General features: G+C 32.3%; 1 protein-coding gene across 3 annotated transcripts in view; it reads left to right on the forward strand.

The window, feature by feature from the left end:
* The window catches only part of sds22 (protein phosphatase 1 regulatory subunit sds22), a 57,027-nt gene that overhangs the window by 22,873 nt on the left and 13,064 nt on the right, over positions 1 to 21,090 (forward strand). For 2 of the 3 annotated variants that reach the window (XM_076474074.1, XM_076474075.1), the window contains exons 4-9: positions 978 to 1,036; positions 1,806 to 1,871; positions 8,965 to 9,095; positions 16,978 to 17,140; positions 18,799 to 18,915; positions 19,703 to 19,807. In XM_076474074.1, the coding sequence (XP_076330189.1) occupies positions 978 to 1,036; positions 1,806 to 1,871; positions 8,965 to 9,095; positions 16,978 to 17,140; positions 18,799 to 18,915; positions 19,703 to 19,807 (641 nt within the window). The remainder of the gene's footprint in view (positions 1 to 977; positions 1,037 to 1,805; positions 1,872 to 8,964; positions 9,096 to 16,977; positions 17,141 to 18,798; positions 18,916 to 19,702; positions 19,808 to 21,090) is intronic. The other variant, XM_076474076.1, reaches the window with a different exon arrangement.

The raw sequence follows: 21,090 nt of genomic DNA on the forward strand, positions 1-21,090 counted from the left end.
CTTTTAGTGTGTGAATACTAAATGTACTAACATTTTAATAGAGTCAGCTTGTTTTGAACAAGATATTAGACTTCAATGGAAGTTTGTGATTTCTGAACATGACTGCTCTTTATACATGTTACTAATACAAGAATTAGTATTATCACTGCACTCACTTGTCTTGACTACAAAAAAGTTATTATATTGAATTCCCTTTGATGCATTTTTTGTGTGTTTTTTTTTTAATGTGGAATAAGACAATGTTTGTGGTGATCCTCTGAATTGAAAAAACATTCTTGAAATTTATCTGAAATAATTTGTCTTCCTCAAAGACAGCACCAGGCTAAAAATGAATGTAAATCACAAACATAAAATGTGTCAGTAGAAAGAATGATGAATAACATGTTAATGTAAAGGTAACCAAACTGAAGGAAAATTAGTTTCAAAATAAAATAACAGTGTTTACAGTAGGCAAGTTTGGTTTTAATAACTACAATGTTGTGAGTCATTTATATGTTACTTGTAGAATGTAACTCTTTACCTGATGATGGTTCTGTACTATGAATTAAAACATTTTAATTATTAAAATCTGAACTTGCTTGTTATTTTATTTTTAAAATAAATTATCCTGTTCAGTAGGTTCCTAACTAAACAGAAAATTAAATTTGTATTTTGACAATTCAAGTTATTTTGAATCATGATTTTATTTGAAAGGTTGATGTAACTTTACATGTTATTCAGTACTAGAGAGAGAAGGCTTGATTAAATATATAGTTAGTTATACAATAGTTTATAAACTCCTTGTACTTTAAGGTTTTGTCGATTATTTATTAGGTAAAGACCTGTCTTAAAATCAGTTAAATTCTTATGTTGTTTTCATTTCTTGAGATATGTTAAACTTAAGTAATTCAGGAGGGTTGTTTTTTCATTTCCCTGTGTAGTGCCTTGGTTTCTTTCCAGGCTTTTTGTTAATTAGCTAAAGATATTTTTGTTTTTAGAACCAGAAAAAGATGATGAAGGAGAAACAGATGAAATTATTCTGGATCCAGAATCAGTGGTATGAGAAATATTTGTTTTCTCTTGATAGTTTTGGATTTAAGCTTTACTGTTAGTTTTTCTTTAAGTGATACCATAAATAAAGCATTTAAAAAAAAACACAAATGTTTATTTTTGAGTATAAAACAATTTTGATATCATATTCACAACTTCAGTAGGATTTTTTTTGTACATGAGGCATTAATTTTTCAACATTGTCTCATTCATAACAAAGTTTCGTACACATGCAGTTTTTAAATCTTAATGATATAAAATAGATATAACAAAGTAGAGTGGAATGTCAGATATTCATAAACTGTCATACAAATTAAGGATATTATAATTTTGAAAAAACTAAAGTACATATAAAAGATACTGTTGTGTAAAAATACATAACTATATATATTATTGAAGAGAAATGACAGTGACATTATGAAGTCAAACTAACACAAATAATGTTGTGTCAGTTTTTAAATTACATAAAAGAGAAAACTGTCATAATGATAGTTTTCTGATTCTGAAACACACAGAAAGATTATTAAGAAACTAATTAAGAAAGTAACAGTTAATATGGGATGAAAAACAGGAGACAATAACACTAAAATAAAAACCTTTGTAAATATGTGACAGCTGTATTGGTTTGCTTCAATTATTTATTGTTGTATCATATAAAATATTTGAAAGTTGCATGCGTTTTTTAAGCTTTGTGGAAATAACATCTGTATTTATTTTCAGCTAAAGGGTACAAATTTTATTAATGTCACTAGAGTTTTTACAATTACTTTATTTAGGAAGTAGATTTGACCCATTGTCGAATAAGAAAAATAGAAAATTTTGAGCAGCTTCACCAAGTAGAGGTATGAAATTATTTTCTTAATTTGTTTGATTTAAGAATTTAAGCTTCCATTACTATATACTTTTTCATTATTTAGGTAGCGTCTTAGTTTATAACACTGGTAGTTATTTAACTAGAACATTTAAACTGCATTACTTTCAGACAGTAGAGCACAACTTGTTACGTTGCATCTTTATTCTTTTAGAATGCATGTGAGCACATTTAGTTATTGAACTCTGTGTTTTCGTTATGATTGTAATAATTCTATTCAGTTAGCTTATTTCAAGTTTATACATTTATTTACTGGTTAATATTTTTAGTTACTGAACAGAAAGTTACAATTTTTATTTGTTGAACAATATGTTTACCATTGTAATTACTTTTCTACACATCTGCATTTTTAGTTTCTTGTTTGCACATGTAATTAACAGACTATAAACTAGACCTTTTATTCTAAGACTTAAGGCTCTGGCTTTCTAATATATGTTTGACTATTGGGTAGAAAGTTTAGAGGGTGTATACCTTGGTTGCTGAAATGCAGATTTTGACTTTGTTAATGGACTACAAATAAATATAATTACATGATTAGTTGTAGATTTTTATTTTTAGTTGTCAAACTGCTTGTTGAAACTTTTAGTTGCATCAACTCAACATATTTTTAGTTGCTTTCAATTTCCATACTGTAGAAGTATATATTTAGATGCTGAACTACAGGTTCGTGATTTTACTTACTGAGCTACTGGTCCATACTTTCATTTCTTAGATTGTAGATTCATACATTTAGATGTTGGTCTGCAGATTCATATTTTCAGTTCCTGAACTGAGGTTTTATACTTTCATTTTCTTCACTGCAGATCCGTGTACTTAGAAACTAAAATACAAGTTTGTACTTTATTTTCTGGACATCAGGTGTATATTTTATTTTGTATAAGTTTTACTTGTAGCTGATGAACTACAGATTTCTACCTTTAGTTATTGAGATGCATGGTTTCACTTCTGGTTATGAATTTATATATATATTTTATTTTGAAGTTGGTCACCTAATTGTTGATTTAAGTAGTATGACATTTTGTTTTTGAGCTCCTGTTTGTCACCTATGTTGTTTGAGGGTAGAGAAGTGCAAGAAATCTATGGTGGCAAAAGGGAAATTGCTATCACAACCATTGTTGTTTTGCTTGTAGTGCTATTTGTGGTGGCAACAAAATGCCATGATGAGCATAGGTTTTTATCACCAGTGGTGGTAGTGATAAAATGCTATCCCAATAAAATGATTTTATTATTTACACTCTTTACTAAATATTTATATTAGGTACTAAGTAAGATATGAATGTATGAAAGTAACTCACAAATTAAAAAAACAATAAATTAGACCAGTAATGGTTATTTGTTTTTCTAACATCAGTTGGTATGTAAAAGTTTGTTCTGTTATGTCAACTTGTGCACTATTAGATCAGGCAAACTGTCTTCAGAAAAGTAAACCTATGCAAACCTAATTTTAATGTTTTATATCTCTGTTTTAACAATAGTTTAAAGCAGTGGTGCACAAACTTTTTGAGTAAGGGGCTACAAACAGACTTCTTGTAACCGTTGGGGGTCACAAAAAAGTGAAGATTAAAATCGTCCCACAGTTGTTTCACACAAGATGGACATCACATTTAAGAACACACAAATAACGATTACATCAAAGAGTTTGCACATTATTCTAAGAAATGTTATGATACGTCAACTGTCAGAAAGTCAGTGCAATGGATGGTGCTGCATGTCATCTACGAGCTTAGATGTTCGGCTTGATGTTTGACGTTGAAAGTCGCAAGACTGCTTCCAGATGATCATCAGTCAGCTGATTGCAAGTGTTGTTTTTGTTCAGTTTCATATTCGAGAAAGCCTGTTCGCAAATATGCTGGTGTGGACAAGTGCGTTCTCTTTCAAATTAGCAAATGTATCAGGCTACAAACTGTTTTCTCGGTAAAGAGCATGCAGCTCATCAGATGTCTTTAGATCAGTAAGTTCGAGCTGATATTCTGCTGACAAATCATCCACTGACACAATGAATAGATCAGCAAAAAGTTTCATCAACAATCTGCATTGGTCAAAGTCATGAAACTGTGAGTTGAAGGATTGAATCAAGGTATCTAGCTTCCCAACATAAACTTATGTGTCAATATCCTGATTCTTCTGTAGATGTGACTGAAAATTGGGAAAGTGCACAAAGTTGCCTGATGCTGCTTGCTGCCAGAACAACTGCAACTTTGTCCTGAAAGCTGAGATGTGATTTGCAAGCTGACAGAGAAGCTGATTTTTGCCTTGCAACTTCAAATTCAGATCATTCAAGTGTTGTGTCATATCGACCAGAAAGGTCAAATCAGCTTGCCATGCTGGATCAGTCATGGAAATCACTTCTGTGTCTTTGTTCTTGCTTCTGAGGAATTCTGTCACCTCATCAATCAACTCCCAGAATCTTCTGAGCATCTTCCCTTGACTCAGCCAGCGTACTTCACAGTGATACACAAGTTCACCATAGTCTGAATCAGTTTCTTCAAGAAGACTTTGAAATTGACAGTGATGAAATTAATGGTTTTTGTTACTAAGTTCATCAGTGCCTGAAAACCAAGTTCTTTACTGCACAGGTTCTATTGGTGAATAATACAGTCCAACGTCACCAACTGTCTGTTCTGCTTTCCTCGATGCTTCATCAACAGTGCTATCAGCCTGCTACTTTCTTTGGTCATGGCTGGTGCTCCATCAGTTGTCACACTTACCAGTTTCATGAAATCCAATGAAACACTACTACACAGTCGTACTGTCTCCTCAAATACAGCAGACCCAGCTGTCTGACCCTTCATGGAACCCATGCCGATTAGTTCCTCTGTGATATCAAATGATGACGACACACCACAAACAAAAACTAGGAACAGTGCTGTTGAACTGATGTCAGTTGACTCGTCTGCTGCCAAAGAGAAGTAGACAAATTTGGCTACTTTATTTGTAAGCTGCCTTGTCACATCTACTGAGAGGTGTGAAATTCTTTGTTGAACTGTCATACGATTCAAAGCCACTGTCTATAGGTTGCAAACTGCTTCCGGGCACAACTTTTCCGATGCAGTAATCATACATTGCTTCACAAAATCACCATCAGTGAATGGTCGGTCAGATTTTGCTATCAACGAAATATCGTAACTGACCTCACATGCTGCACCTAAATCTGCTAACTGCTTTGAGAAAACATTGTGTTGGTGATTCAGCGACAGCCACAGAGATTCAATTCGAGCTGTTTGTTCATCACAGACAACGTTGTAGAAATTTTTGTCCTTCGACTCATAATGACGCTTTATATTGGATACCTTCGCCACTGCTACTGTCGAATGACACAGCAGACAAATCATGTTCACAAAACAGTATTGCACAGTCCAATCATCATGAAACTTCTGGTTTTTATTGTCAATTTTTCTTTTATGATTAGCTCTTATTTTTGTTATGAAATAATATCAAAATAGGGCTTGTAAGTAAATGTCAAAGAACAGTTGGAACACATGAGATTTTGTAATTACGGAAATATTGTCATTGCACCAATGATTAAATGCCTATGCATTAATGAGATTTGCTTATTAAATTTTCTTTATTGCTCAACACAATTATAGAACCATCCAGTATCTAATCTAATGCATATTCTTCTATAGTGCTTAATCTTCGCGCAGGCACATCCTCTCTGTTTGACTTTTCTGTTGGACTTCACAGGCCACTCGGTGACTTGTTGTGGGCAGGACTTTGTGCACCACTGGTTTAAAAGTCTTTTAGGTTTTAGTTGTTTCTCACATGTTATATTCATTAAAGGTAACACACTTTTCAACTTAAGTAATCTACTTGGTAACCTGATTGTTACTTTCCTTTAACTTTATGGCCCGTTGGATTGTTGTAATGCAAAAATGTATAATCTGTTTAGAAGTGCTTGAGTGAAAAAACAAAAGACTAAATTCTACTTTATCTCAACCAGTAAACGTTATCTCATAAACAAAGCAAAATAAAATAACTGGACTTACTCATATTACATCATTTTATTCATGTGCTGTCAAAAAATGAATTTATAATTAACACACCACATTTTGGTCAGTGTAATTCAGTGATGATTCTTAGCTGCATTAATAGCCAAATGGAATGTAAATTTATTTTTACAGCACTTGACTCTTAGGTAGATTAAAAACAAAACTGAATACAAATTCAGTTTTATGTGTTGTGAATCAAATCTTGAAATGTGAGTAATGCTCAATTTCTTTATTTTGTAGCTTTTATGAGATATCACCAACTGCTGTTTGAGCTAAAATAGAATTTTGAATCTTTTTTTTTGCTTAAACATTTTTAGATGGGTGTGATTTTATTTATAGGTGAAAGTAAGAAGGAATTGCATTTTAATACATCTTCGATACTTTACATGTTACAATAGGCAAATCATCCACTAAAGCTTTGTATTTATTATGACAAACTTGTGACAGGGGCAGTTAATTAGGTTGTAAAACTTGTGCTTCATTGGCTACATTGAAAACACGAATACAGCAATAATAGTTGACTTCCAGGTGGATAAATTTCTTGATATGAAACATTGATAAATTTGTGGTTATTAGAAATTTTTGTTGTCTTGGTTTGAAATATCTACAATGATGTTTTGTTTTTAATATTAGTAAACTAACTATACATAATTGAATCGGTGAATTCAAAAGGGGCCCAAGTCCAAGAAATATATTTTTGCAGGAAATCAACTTAATTGCATATCTTAAAGGGAGGCTATGCTAAATGATTCATACATTACCCAGATATAGCACCAGTTCATAGCTTACAAATGCTATGAAATGAAGCACTTCACTCTTTTAATTTCAGAGGGTTGGCAAACTAAAGACTCTGGACTTGGACCCTTCTTGAATTAAACAATAAGAAAATCTGAAGAGAATGGACATACCACATATTTCTCATCTGAGGATATCTATCTCTTATTCTGTTATATGTGTAATACTTCTTAAGATCAGTATGTATTCAAACTATTGTTCTGATACATGATAACTGACAGTAAAATGAGTTTTTCATTCTGAAAGGGGACAGGTTATCAATAAGGTACATCATTCTAATGATATCTAATCTTCAAAGTCAGACTCATCTTCACCCCTAGCATCACAAACTGTTAGCTTATTGAGGAACTGCTGAGACTCTTGATGAAAGATATTTTGCCAATTGTTGAACATCCTTTACTTTTGCTGCCTTTACACCATGTTGCCCACTGTAGAGTGGCTTCTCTGGGTATGTAACAACCCTGACCTTGGGCTTTAGAAGACAGCATCTGGTTGTGACCTGAGCAGACATATTTTCGGAAACCACTATGTCATTTCTGAAATTTGTACTGAATCTGAACACCTTGTACTTCTCTCCATCCTTTCTGACTGATATTTTATAAAACTAACCAAGGTGGGATATCAAGCATATCTGTACCTTTCATCGAGACAACCTCAAACCTTTCACCAATGATTTCATCCCATTTTTGATACGTCTCGACTGTGTCATATCTTCACTGTACTAAGCTAAATCCATGCAAGAGAGGCCTAAGTCCTGGAGTTGAGCCCCTCTTGCACTCAATGCATTTTAAATGCTGTGAATAGTCAATACATTATTGTGAACTTGGGACCTTTATGGACACAATCAGATAGCTTATCTCTTAAAGATCGTTATTAAACATATAATATCTCAATTTTGAAAAATTGTGGACTTGGGCCCCTCTTGAATTCACTGATTCAGTTTTCAGTAAAAAAAAAAAGACATTTGTATAGGCCTAACGTTTATATACATATACATATATATATATATATATATATATTTGAAAATTCTACATTATATGTATGTTCCTTTCATTTTACTCTGTATCACTATTGAAAAGTTTTATGAAATATTGTAAAAAGCTTGGTAAATATCACCTTAGTCAGTTGTTTTTTTTAACATATCTTAGAACATAAGGTTTTAGAAATAACTGGTTGTATTTTTATGTTATTGTTTTTTACAATAATTACAGGTATATTTAGGCTAGTATAGAGCTCAACAATTAAATATTACTTTGAGAAATAATGGTAAGTGTAAGTACAAAATTTTTAAAATTGTAAATCCTTGTTTTTTATTGCTGTGGAATTAATGCAATATTTAAACATCAAACTATTTTTATCACTTACAATTTTCAATAATTTTTGTTTAAATTATTAATGATTAATGTTTTTGGCAGAATACATGTGAAAAGTATATATTGTAAAATTATGTCTAATGGTCATTAATGTAACCAGTAAAATAGTAGTAGTTAAATATGAATGAATACTATCAATATTACTATCTACTTTTTGTGTTAAATGGGTAACTTTTATGGTTAGTTCTGGCTACCAGGAAAATATTTTAAATTTTGAAATCCTTCCTTTTTAATCTGACAATGTCTGCTAGTATTTGTTGAAATAAAAATTGTGCTAGATTTTGAGCTTCATGTTCCTACTCAGTTGTTTGATTAATAAGGTGATATGTTTAGTTAAACAACAAGAATATTCTTTAAACTGGCATATGTATAATAAGGCCATGCTTTAAGTGTTCAACAAACATACTTTTAGCTCTAGGACTGCTACTTGTAGCTTTTTAATTGCTCATTATAGTCCTGAATTATACGTAGAACTACTTACTGTATTTTGATTTTTAGTTTTTAAGCATTAGACTGCTACTTTTTTGTGATTGGACTGTAGGTTTTCACTATGAATTTCTGGACAGTGAGCTCCTATGTTCAGTCTCTAAAATGAAGGTTGCCATTTTAAATTTATAAAGTATATTTAGCTTGTTTTATTTTTACTTTTTTTGCAGTGCTGATATCTTTTAATAACTTTTATTATATACTGTTTTATTTAATTCGTGGTTTGTAGTTAGTTGGGGCTGTAAACTCATATTATTATTTGCCACTTTGTGAAAAAAACAGTATTGTAATTGATGAACATCAGTCTATTTTCTAACTGATTAAGATGTTTTTCTACACAAATTAACACTAGGCCATCATTTTTCGACCTTCCATCTTAGACTGTTAGTGGTGTTTAAACAAGAATTTTCTGTTGTTTCAGACACTCTACCTGAGGAACAATCTGATAAAGAAAATTGAGAATTTGCAAACACTGACTAATCTTAAGGAGCTGGAGTTTTATGACAACCAGATAACCAAGATAGAAAATTTGGATGCCCTTATTAATCTAGAGTAAGCTGTCTTTATTTAGTAAAAGCTCTCACATTTAGTGTTCTGAAATAGACATAACTTGAAAAAACTAAGAAATGCTATAAAACTTCTCACCTTTAATTTGTTTATGTTAGTGTAAACTTTGTACAAAAACTACTTTAATTCGTAGAAAAAAATGTGCACAACAAGAATTTTGTTATTGAGCCTTTCTGGACCAGTGAGCAATTTTCAAGTGCCAACTTTCTAAAATTTAAGTTAAATTGCAAATTACAATTCTATTTCAACGATGGTTTATTCAAAAATATTTTAGAATTGGTATTTTGTTCATTTTCACATTTATTGCCAATTCAAAGAAAAAAAAATAAACATTCAAACAAATTTTTGCACAGCTCCAAGGAGACTTACCTATAAAAGTGCAGTTATTGATTTAAAAAAATAAATTCTGGCCATCTTAAAGAATAAGCTAATATATGTTATCATCTCTTGAGAATACAATTCTCAGTTTTGTTTTTCACTTGATTTTCCTTTTTTTCCACTGATTTTATCAGTATAACCTCTTGTTCCTACTCTTTTATGACTTCACAGCATGTTATTAAAGCAACTACTAATGTTTCTCATCTCTAGATACAAGAAAAGTTTAAATACTATCTAAGTTGAGGGCCAGTTGTGGCTTACTAGCTAGTATACTCAACTGTGGAACTGAGTCTCCATGGCTCATGTCCAGTGACTACCAAAACAGAAATTGTGCTTTTCATTTTGGGGTCAGAAGTGTAGTACAGAATAACAGTCAAATTCTTGTTTTCACTCTGACAAAAGTAATTCAAGAATTGTGGTGGTTGGTGTTGCCAAAATGCCTTTCATCATTTTTTTTCTAGCCTCTCACATCCAAATTAGCTTTGTGCAGGATGTAATAAAAAGCAGATTATTTGATAAGCAGATTATAAACTGTTTTCATCAATGTAGAATACTTAAAGTGGTAGGAGAAGTAATTTATGGTTATTTGGAAAAGTGACAAGACCTAGCTCGTGCAAGGAACAATGGTATGTAGTGGAAAGCTGAGAAATATTTCAGAGACTCAAATCCATATTTATTATACATTATTGTTCAATTTGTCCTATTCAAACAACACATGCATAAGTATAAAAATTTATGATTTATTGAACAGAAAGTATATTTATTAGATATAAACTTTGGCCACAAATATTGTTACTTAGTCTCACAGTCTGTCAGTTTTGTGGCATTTTTCATAATTTATAGCCAACATTTGGTGACTGCTACAGGTATGAAATGAATATGGTAGAGGGCTAATGTTGTATGATAACATCATCATTCATCAGCACAGTTAACTTTAAACATGCAAATTTAGGTAGAAGTTAGCTGAAGGCTAGTGGCATTTAAGTCTCATAGGCAAGATGCACAAAGGAAATAACATTTCTGTGTGTATGAATATCTAACAGAAATACATTTTGAGATTAAGAAAATATAGACTTTTGGGATATTCTTTTCTAGTGTCTGGTATATTTCATATGTTTTAAGATGCATATTTGAAAAATGTGTATTTATTTTGAACAACCAGCATAATGATATATATTAGGATTACAGAAGCACAGCATTCAAGTGCATATGGTCTGAATGCTTAAAGTAAGTGTAAGTTTATTGTTTCTTGTATATATTTTTAACAAAAGTAACTAAAATATAAAAATTAGAAAATTATTACATTAGATAAAACTGAAAACAGTTTCATGAAAGCTTGCACTGTGTGCATCTAACAATTGTAACTTCATTGTTTGTTTACACTAAGCTTTCCCACTGTGATTTATGACTTTATATTTACTGTAAGAGAGTCCAAAGTACATTTATATAAATAATAAAATTAAAGAAAACAAACTGTAAATCCATGTTATGACACCACTGTAAAATTATTACAAGTGATACCTATTGTAGTGTGGGATCACACAGGAATTTTGCAAAAATGGAGAGAGTACTTTTAAACTTAATTCAATTTTCTGAATTTTGTTGAGCTGTGAAATTTTCTGAGATTTTCACTTTCTGCCATTAAAAATTCTGGTGTCCTAGTGTACTCTTTAGATGGAAACTAAAACTAATGCATTTTCTAGCTCATTAATTGGAAACTGCCATATGAAAAGTTCCTGATTTTGTTGTTGCATATCATTACTCAAGTCGCTATTGTTCATCATTACTTAACTCTGCTGTCTTTACATGGATTTCTCCAATTATATTTCAACAACTTTTTAAGAGTGGGTGATTATCAAAGCAGATTTCCTTACTTAGACAATGGTGGTGATTTTTTTTTCTACTTAACTGAAATCATGAGTGCATATTCATTTATTACTACTGCATATAGCACTATTTTATATAGCTATTGTGCATAGCAGACCATTGAAGAATACACATAAGTGTTGTGTAGACCTGAGAAGGTATTACTACTGCATATAGCACTATTTTATATTGCTATTGTGCATAGCAGACCATTGAAGAATACACATAAGTGTTGTGTAGACCTGAGAAGGTATTCATGTTACTGAGTCTGTTTATATCAACTCCAATTGCATTGAGTTCTCTTGGTGGCTCAGCCATGATTTCCTCTCCTGAGGCATCTACATTTGTCATCAACTTTGTCTTCTTTTTTGTGTCAACCTCAGTTTGACATATTCCATCTCACCATTCCTACCTTCACACGTGGCATATGTCAGGTCCCATCTATCAAAACAGAGTTTGACACTGCATGTTGCTTCTTTATTTTCCCTCTTAGTCCAACCCTCCACATTGTTAGTTTACCTATGCCATTGATTTCTTCATCATGGTTTCCACCCCTTCAGTTCCTCACTGTTTCCAGTTATTCACCTGACTGTTTGATCATGATCTTTTTGTTTTGACAAAAGCCTTGTCAAACACATTTTATTTTACCTGATTTTGCCAGGTATTCTCATCTCTCATCCTTTCCCTCCTGTTCTAGTCCTTTAATGTTCCTTGTCCTCACCTTGCTTTTCCTATGCCATATTGGAATTTCAGTTTTGTTTTTTGCCCTATTTTAACTTCTCTTTGAACCTTTGGTTTTATGCTCCCTGTATCGTCTTTCCCTCAAGACCATTTTAGGTCTGCCCCTTTATCATAGTACATCTACAGAGCTGTATCCAGATTGTTTTTCTCTTCTTTCCCAAGATTTCAGTTGTCCATGAGAACGATTCTGTCTTTGAACCTATCCATTTCCCATATTTATTCCATGTCAAACCTGGATTGCTTTCTCTGTCCACTGCAAGCTCTGCAGTGCTATCTGACTTGTACAGCTTCCTTTCATGCTTCCTGTTTGTTTATTACTTGGAATCTGTCTTTATCACATGACCTCTCCCTAATCACAATTAGAGGTTAGATTTATCATCCTATTAGGTTGGCTTACTCTTCCCTTTCCACTGAAGGGTATCATCCTTATCATGTCTTGTCTCATCAGTTTTGACATATCACTATGTCTCTAGTAGCCCATTTTTATTATTATGTAGAGGAAATCATTGAGACTGGCATTGAGAACCTTTGTTGTTTGTTACCTGCACCTTCTGACTGTGTCCTTTTCTGATGGATATCATCTACCTCCTATGATAATTCTACAAGCACCAGTTTGACTTTAACTTGGGGAGGTGTCTTTCTTTCTGTAAGGCTATATATTTGGTTCCCACTCAATGGCAAGTGTTGTCTGATCAAATATGCTTTTCTGTAAACCAACGCTGAATACCTTTGAGGTTATAATGCACACTATTGAGTTGGGGTATTCTGAGAGATCACTAGTGGCATATCTTTCTCAATATACAGAATTCTGACAAGTACATGGTGGACCGTCATTCATAGACTATCATAAGTTAAGAAGAAGGGGTTTATTGCCCTCTCTACCACTCCTTCATATGAATGAATCTGGAGTAGTCAGCTTTTCAGAATAGGATTTTGTGATTATTCATTGCATTTTCCTAGGTGTGCCATTCTTCCAGACTTCCCAATACCTTTTACCCCTCCCTTCCTCAAGTGGAATTTAGGAGTCCTTGCCACTTCCCAGTTCCTAGCTGCTGGGGTGGCAGACCAAGGAGCTTCTTTGAGTGTAGAACACAAATTATAACATTCATATCACTCCACTCAGTTGAGAAAAGGGCAAAGTTGAGAACCCTCCTTTCTTCTATTAGTTGGAGATTTAGTCCTCATAATTCTGGGTGTATGATGTTTATTTTCTGCTCTTATGGTTGAGTTGCTGCTTATATACAGCCTGTAAGTCTGAGTTCAGAATGTTATATTTCGAGACTCCTACAGTTTCCTTGGAAGTCTGTCAAGCAGATGCTCTTTACTCATCTCCTGATCATCATTTCAGTTGTTTGTGATATACCACTTTTTACTTGTAGGTTGTAAGTAAAATTACTTACATATTTTACACATTTTGTGTAAAAATGGTAAACGGGTAAACGGCTGGAGTAACTATGACTCTCTTAAGGTAGCCAAATGCCTCGTCATCTAATTAGTGACGCGCATGAATGGATTAACGAGATTCCCACTGTCCCTATCTACTATCTAGCGAAACCACAGACAAGGGAACAGGCTTGGAGAAATCAGGTTTATACAACTTAGTGTATATTTTACTAATAATCCACTTGCCTCAGCCATCATATGCTATATATCCTATTTTTGAGAGGCCCTCCATATCATAATATTGAGGATGGGAAGTGGAACCTTGTCTGTATAGTTGGGATTGAGAAGATACTTAGCAATGTCTAGATGAATGCCTCCATCTTTATAATTAGGAGAATTGGCTATTGACTTTTAATTATTATGTGTGGGTTTGGAGTTACCTTTTTTTTTGTGACACTACTTGCAACTCTTACCCTACTGGAGTTGGTTTATTTCATGCCTCTTTTGTGTGGTTGAGCATGGAGAGGTACTCATCTTGATTATTTACACAAGATACATTGTTTTCCAAGGTTTTTCTTTAACTGGACCCAAGCCTTGATGTTGCCCCATTTTACAACACTACACTTCTTTGAAGGCAAAGAACATATCTGTTCCAGAAATGATGCAGTCCTCACATATGTACTTCTATTCCATTATTGTGTTACACCTTATTGATTTGATACAGATGCTTTCTGCAGAGGGTCTCTTGCTTTATGTTATATGTAGCATATCAAAAGTTATCGTTTTCTTGCACTGAAAATAAATGTCCAATGGATAGTTACTTCTTTTACACACTTTTCACCATTCCTCCCCATTTCTGGTGTTCTTCTGTTTTTTGTGGGGCTAATGTCAAAAGTTAAATTCATGTATAGTAGTACAGAGAGATCCAACTGCACCAGGAGAGTTTGTTGTGTTCCTATTGGCCGAAGTTGTCTCATGCTCTATGCATTCTAAATTAGCATGTCAAACTTGTGGTGTATAAAGTCCATTATTTCAAGTGTGCATATTTCTTTTCATAGTACAGAGAGATCCAACTGCACCAGAAGAGTTTGTTGTGTTCCTATTGGCCGAAGGTGTCTCATGCTCTATGCATTCTAAATTAGCATGTCAAACTTGTGGTGTATAAAGTCTATTATTTCAAGTGGCACATTTTTTTTCATAGCATGAGAAGGCAGTGTATGGTCTATATATCACATCTATTAACACCAGCCTTTCTAACACTGTTAATTGAACAGCTCTTTTCTGTTATCTCGCAATTATCTCACTTAATGAACCTCTATTCGATAGCTCAGAAGGTAGGGGTTACAAACCCTTTTTGTTGCAGTTAATTTCAAAATTAACAAGCCATCCTTTCTCTATGTTTGAGTGTAATCGTACAATTTAGTGCTTTTATCGTACGCTACATCACCACCTAATGTTTTGGAGAGAAAGGGTCACATTGCCTTTTCAACTAAGTTTCTTAATTTATATCATCTGTAGTTCTGCAAACTTTTGACTGTGCATTATATCTACTAGCTTTAGCTTTTCTTAGGTATTAGTAGTTCAGTGGAAATCATACAATGTATTGCACACATTGTACAATGAACACAATTTGATAGTTGGGAAAGGAACGGTCATCACTTTTTAGTCACTGAATCTCCAAAGATTACATTCATTACACACAAAATTCAATGTTTAGGAGTGTTTTTTTCACATTTACTTTTAAGAAATTAAATAATGTATAATATGAAAATCGTAATTATAATCTATAGTTGGATGTCAAACTTCATATAAATTCATAAAATAGTAATTTGATCAAATTTTGAATGTGAATCAATAAACACGGTGACATGGCCTTTGATCCCTCTGGAAAGGGTTAATGGTTAGCTTTTCCAGGAATTTATCTGTGAGGATATTTTTGTATTGTAATGACATTATTGCAGGGTTAGTTTCATTGTGCAGTCATTGATGATCCTCTATGTAAGTGATCAAACTTTTTTATGTACCCCACTTCTGAGCCTTCAACTGGATTGCTGTTTTCAAATAGGTCAAACCCTTGGCACAACTCAAGTGCTTAATAAAGTCTATGGTCAGGTAAAACCAGATTCAGAACCAGGTATTGCACAGCATTTTCTTGAACCCAGCCATTCCAGATGGTTACCTGCAAAAACACTTCAAGAAATGGTGCTAGTCTTCATTGAATATTCATGGGGGAGGAGAATGTACTTTACATTTCTCTTATGAAACTGTGATCATAGCTAGAACCTTTTTTTTATGACTTCCAAGTCATTACCTGTTGTAGATGTTTTTACTCTTGTGGGCACTACATTATAGGTGCTCACAGTCACTTGTTTGAATGTTTAATCCGTAATCTAGGGTGGCAGACCAATGCGTTATTATCAACAGCTTTGTATGTTCACTTAATCTAAATTTGTTTTCACAGTATACCTTGTGGTTTATGGTAGGCTGTCATAACCCTATGATCCTACCAGTGAGATAGGTCCTGTTGGCAGATGTTATTCACCACTGTCACTTCTATTGTCTCCTAAGTGTCTCTGGTGGCTTCAACCAGAACTAGGAATAGATTACTCTTATAGAAATCATGTATCTTTACAGCATCAATTAATTTACAGAGAATGACTAGTGCAATCCACATAGCTAGTCATTCTCACTTGAGCAGAAGAAAGATCATAATTTTGAGATATATCTTGATCTATTACTCAGAACATTAGTAACTTACTGCATTCCTCCCATAGGCAGAATAGATGTGACCTCACTAGAATGAAAGGGAGCAAAAGCAGCTAGAACAACATCAACTTCAGTATATATCATGTAAACTAGCAGAATAGCACTATAGTATAGTAAAATGGGATTGTATAATACATTCATATACCATAACTTCACAGTGCTTTAAATAGTAACTTTATTTTTGACACAACAGTTAGCATACATGGGACTGGAACTGCTAGTTGATTTGAATTTAATTATAATCAAAACAGTGATTAAATTTAGGATTAAGTATAACCAAAACATAGTAGCAATTTAAGGTTTAATGCAGTTGAGTGTGTGTTTTCTTATAGCAAAGCCACATTAGGCTATCTGCTGAACTCACCGAGGGGAATCAAACCCCTGATTTTGGCATTGTAAATCCACAGACATACCACTGTACTAGCAGAGGGCAAATGCAATTGAAATGAAGTAAAGTTTTAGGTAATATTTGGTTGTATGTTTGTTACATTTTTTTAGCCTAATGATGACTTCTGAAGCTGATAAAAAGCTATCTCCTTTGGAATAAATATATGAATGTGGAGAAAACATTTACATTTTTGTCATAGACATTCATATATAATCAAATTGAAATTCAAAGAAGGGGTGAGAGAGATAAGAGAACTGATTGTAAACTTTTTTGGTAAATAGACACATTATATATATTGAAAGATAAAATGTATTGAAAATTATAAACTTTTGGTTTTTAATTCAGGATCTTGGATATTTCCTTCAACCGAATACGGAAAATAGAAAACCTAGGAAACTTACTCAAGCTTAAGAAACTGTTTCTTGTGAATAACAAGATTCATAAAATAGAGAACCTGAGCTGCCTTGTGAACTTGGAAATGTTGGAATTGGGCTCAAATAAAATCAGAGTAAGAATTTTGTTTCTTTGTGGGTAATCTGTGATTGTGGTATCAATGCCAATGTATTGGATGGCAGTGAATTTTGCTAAAAAAGAAAAGTACTTATGATGCTTTTTCTTGTGTGCAAAAGTGTGAAAATGAAGTTGTTATTATGGAAATCAACTCAGAAATAGGTACTTGATTTAACTCTTTTTTTTTTTCTGTGTAGTTTTGATATATCCGAATAAACATTTATAATCGTGTACTGCAAAATTTGGAATTACCCCATGGCTACCAAAAAAGTTTCCCTCTACTGTGTCCTGTGGGAATATCTCCCTATACTTGAAATAGTTGCCAAACCTGCATGTTTACTGCCATCTGTATTCTATGCTGTAAAACTTGGATATTTGTGTGCCTCGTTATGAAATTTCCAACTTTGCAGGATGCATGTAATATATTTAAAGACAGTTTCTTTATATCTTCAGTGTTGTTATCTAAATAATGTTTTATATTTTGTAATAATTTTGGGCTCTTATTGACTTAGTTTTGCCTATGTTTATGCCATTTACTGGATAATACTTTTTCTAATTTTCCTCATTTTTTTTGTTCAAATTATTTTTCACTATCAAAGGTTTTCAAGTAATATTACTGTTAGATATAGAAAATACAACTTTTTTCAATACTGAAAAGTTAGACAATTAGCAATTTTTGGGAATCAGTCTGAAAATTAACTGTGCAATGAAAGGGTTAAAATCAGAAGCAACAGGTATTTAAAATGAGAAACATATTTTAAAAAGTTTTCTTGGAAATTTGTGTAAAATTGTAAATTAATAAATACTGCAGTTAAAAATAATTTTATTCTTTACACAACAAACATCTTTTTTTGGAAATGATCCACAATCACCATTACACTTGACATTTTTTAACATTCTATTGTGTTGGAGTTGTTTTTAACTGTTGTGTTTATTTATTTATGAGAGAAATATGTTGGAAAAACTTCTGCCTAAATTGAAAAAAATCTCAAGCAAAAATTGATGCGTTGTTTTGAAAAGTTCATGACTTACTGAAAAATTATATAAACTTGAAGCAGTAAAAATGAGTACATGTGTATTTTGAAATGTGAGAATGTTGTGTCTATGGTTTCATAATTGTATGTAATTGTTTAGAAAAAATTATTGTTAGTGGATTGACATGCAATTATATCTTGTCAATGATAAAAATTTTGCAGTTTGGGAAAAACAGAATCCCATTACTAGTATGATTTATAGAAAGAAAATTATATATATTCTTTTTCTTTGTGGTTTTAGACATAAAGATAAGTTAAATGTGTAATTCAAGGAACACTGTTAAGCTAAATCAGTCATAGCTGCGTAGTTTGGAAAATTTGTCTCCAGTGCATGATATCAGTTTGTAAATTATGATGATAACAAGTATAGGCCTTTTGTGATAAATATCAAGAAAACTACTGATATTTTGTACCCCATATATGTTTTTGTTTCTAATGATTTGCCAGCTTTTAGCATTTAAACCATAGCTGTTAAAATTTAAATCATTGTATGTAGATGAGTAGAAATAGATATTAAAGTTGAAATCTGTAATGTAAAAACTGTTGCAGCATAATATTTAGAAATAAAAATATTTATTTCCAGGAGTGACAAAAGTTTTTTTATTATTATTCACATCTGTAGGAAATAGAGAATCTAGATGCTTTGGTAAATTTGAAGAGCCTCTTCTTGGGTAAAAACAAAATTACCAGACTTCATAATTTGGAGAAACTGGCAGATTTGGAGTTGCTTAGCATGCAGGTTGGTCACATAAAATATGAAATCTTGTACTTTATAAATATTGCTTTGAATCTAATAGATACTTTTTTTTTGTCTGAAATACCTGTTTAGTATGTATTAACAAAATATAATTTGCTCTATGTTTGAAATGCTAATTTCAGGTGTAGTACCAATACATGAGGTTAAGTTAGCTGGGTATTAACAAGAGGTGTTGTTCTTGTCACCTGACATACTTGTAAGACAGGACTTGTATTTTATTTGTTTGAATTATCATACAAGGCATAATTAGTATTGTACTTTTTGTGTAACAAGCTCTTAAATATGTTTTAAAATGTGAATTGTGTTTTTGTTTTCTGAAATACAGTTAATTTGTTTTAGCAAGACATAACCTGTCTTGCTCATTTAAATGTCAATAGCTGTGTGTATTTGAATTTTATAGTATTAACTGTAGAGGATTTTATATTAAAGGTGTGGCTTACTTAAAATAAACTCAGATTCCAAACAAAAACATTTTAAGTGCTAGTTCAGAAACTAGTTGGGTGTAGCAGTGTTTTAATGAAATAGGTGAAAATGCTTAAAACAGGTGTGTTTATAACCTTTTTATTCAACTTACATGTACGTATAAAATGGTTGAGCTTATGAACATAAATAACCTTATTGTAGCTATTAATGAATAATGTGAACAGCAATTGTTATGGTTTGGTTTCAACTACACTATAAGGTGACAGTGTTATATAGGTTCATAATTCAATATATAATGTAACAGAAATAGTCATTTTCATGTTACAGTTTGTTTTTTAAACTGTAGAGTAACAGATTGGTGAAGCTTGAAGGCTTGAACCGAAATACTAACCTGAAACATTTGTACCTCAGTCACAATGGAATAAAGAAGATTGAAGGTTTGGAGAAAAATGTGAGTGAAAGATGAAATATTTCTGTTATAATTAAGAGTTTATCGTTGTTGTCCATATATAAAATGTGAGTGGAAGATGAAGTATTTCTGTTATAATTAAGAGTTTATCGTTATTGTCCATATCTTCCATTTGACTTCTGAGTTGTGTGATTTCATAATTTTCGTTTATCTAAAGTATCTATTATTTTCTTAAGACAGAAATGCCTATTACTTGGGTCATTTACTTGTAGCTACGTGTAATGTTTCATTATATAGATATATATGACTACTTGTGAATAAAGGTAAACTTAAACTAGATATTGTATTACGTTTTCAGAATATGAATTGATATATTTGTCACTGTACTGTTAATATTTATATTTTAACTATTGGTAATTCTCAGCTCCATGGAGGTGTATTTATGTGTATTATTGTTTGCTACATAGTTTGAATCAAATCTACTTTCACAGTGCTCTAAAAGGTTTCTTTTGTGAAAAAAAAATTCTCAGCTTAGATACTGTTGCAATCTCATGATTTGGTGACAGAAAACTCTTGTTAGAGTTAGGTTTTTTTACTTTCACTTTTTTTAGTTTGTGTACTTTGTAAGAAATGCTTCAGCAGTTATTTTAAGGTGCTCTGCTTGTGCCCTTACATATCAATATGCAATACATGTAGTTTATGGAGATCTGTGAATGCTCATTTGAACCATATGCACAAGAAAATACAACTAACTAAACACATGACTGGCAAGATGTTACACAACAATTATACCTCACAGTACGAATAATCTATATGTACAAGGAGACACCATTTCCAACTCACTACCTATTTGAGCCAGAAAGAAGCTATACAATAATTAGACATCACCATATGATTAATCTATATGTTTAAGGAAACACCATTCCTAATTTATTATCTGACTGAGCCATAAAGAAGTTATACAATAAGTACCTAACCATATGACTGATCTCTTATGTATGAAAAGGTGATTCTCAATTGAAACTGATTTCTACATGACTGTTAGATAGGGTCCACTTTATAATAGGAAAATTTTGAAGTAAATCTGAGTTTATGCAAATGACTGAGTTTTAATGAAAGGAGGAAGAAAACATATAGTCTGCATATAACAGAAACAACATTTTCATACCATCCGATTGAGCCAAGAGAAGCTATGCCATAATTATATTACATTGTATAAAATTATTATGCATAAGAAAACATCTTGTTCAGCAGACATGTGGTTGTTGCAATATTCTACTACATTTCAACATTCTACAAAAATATTTTTCAGTTTAACATTATAT

Source organism: Tachypleus tridentatus, chromosome 12 (assembly GCF_004210375.1).
Source record: "Tachypleus tridentatus isolate NWPU-2018 chromosome 12, ASM421037v1, whole genome shotgun sequence".
Classification (NCBI taxonomy): Eukaryota; Metazoa; Arthropoda; class Merostomata; order Xiphosura; family Limulidae; genus Tachypleus; species Tachypleus tridentatus.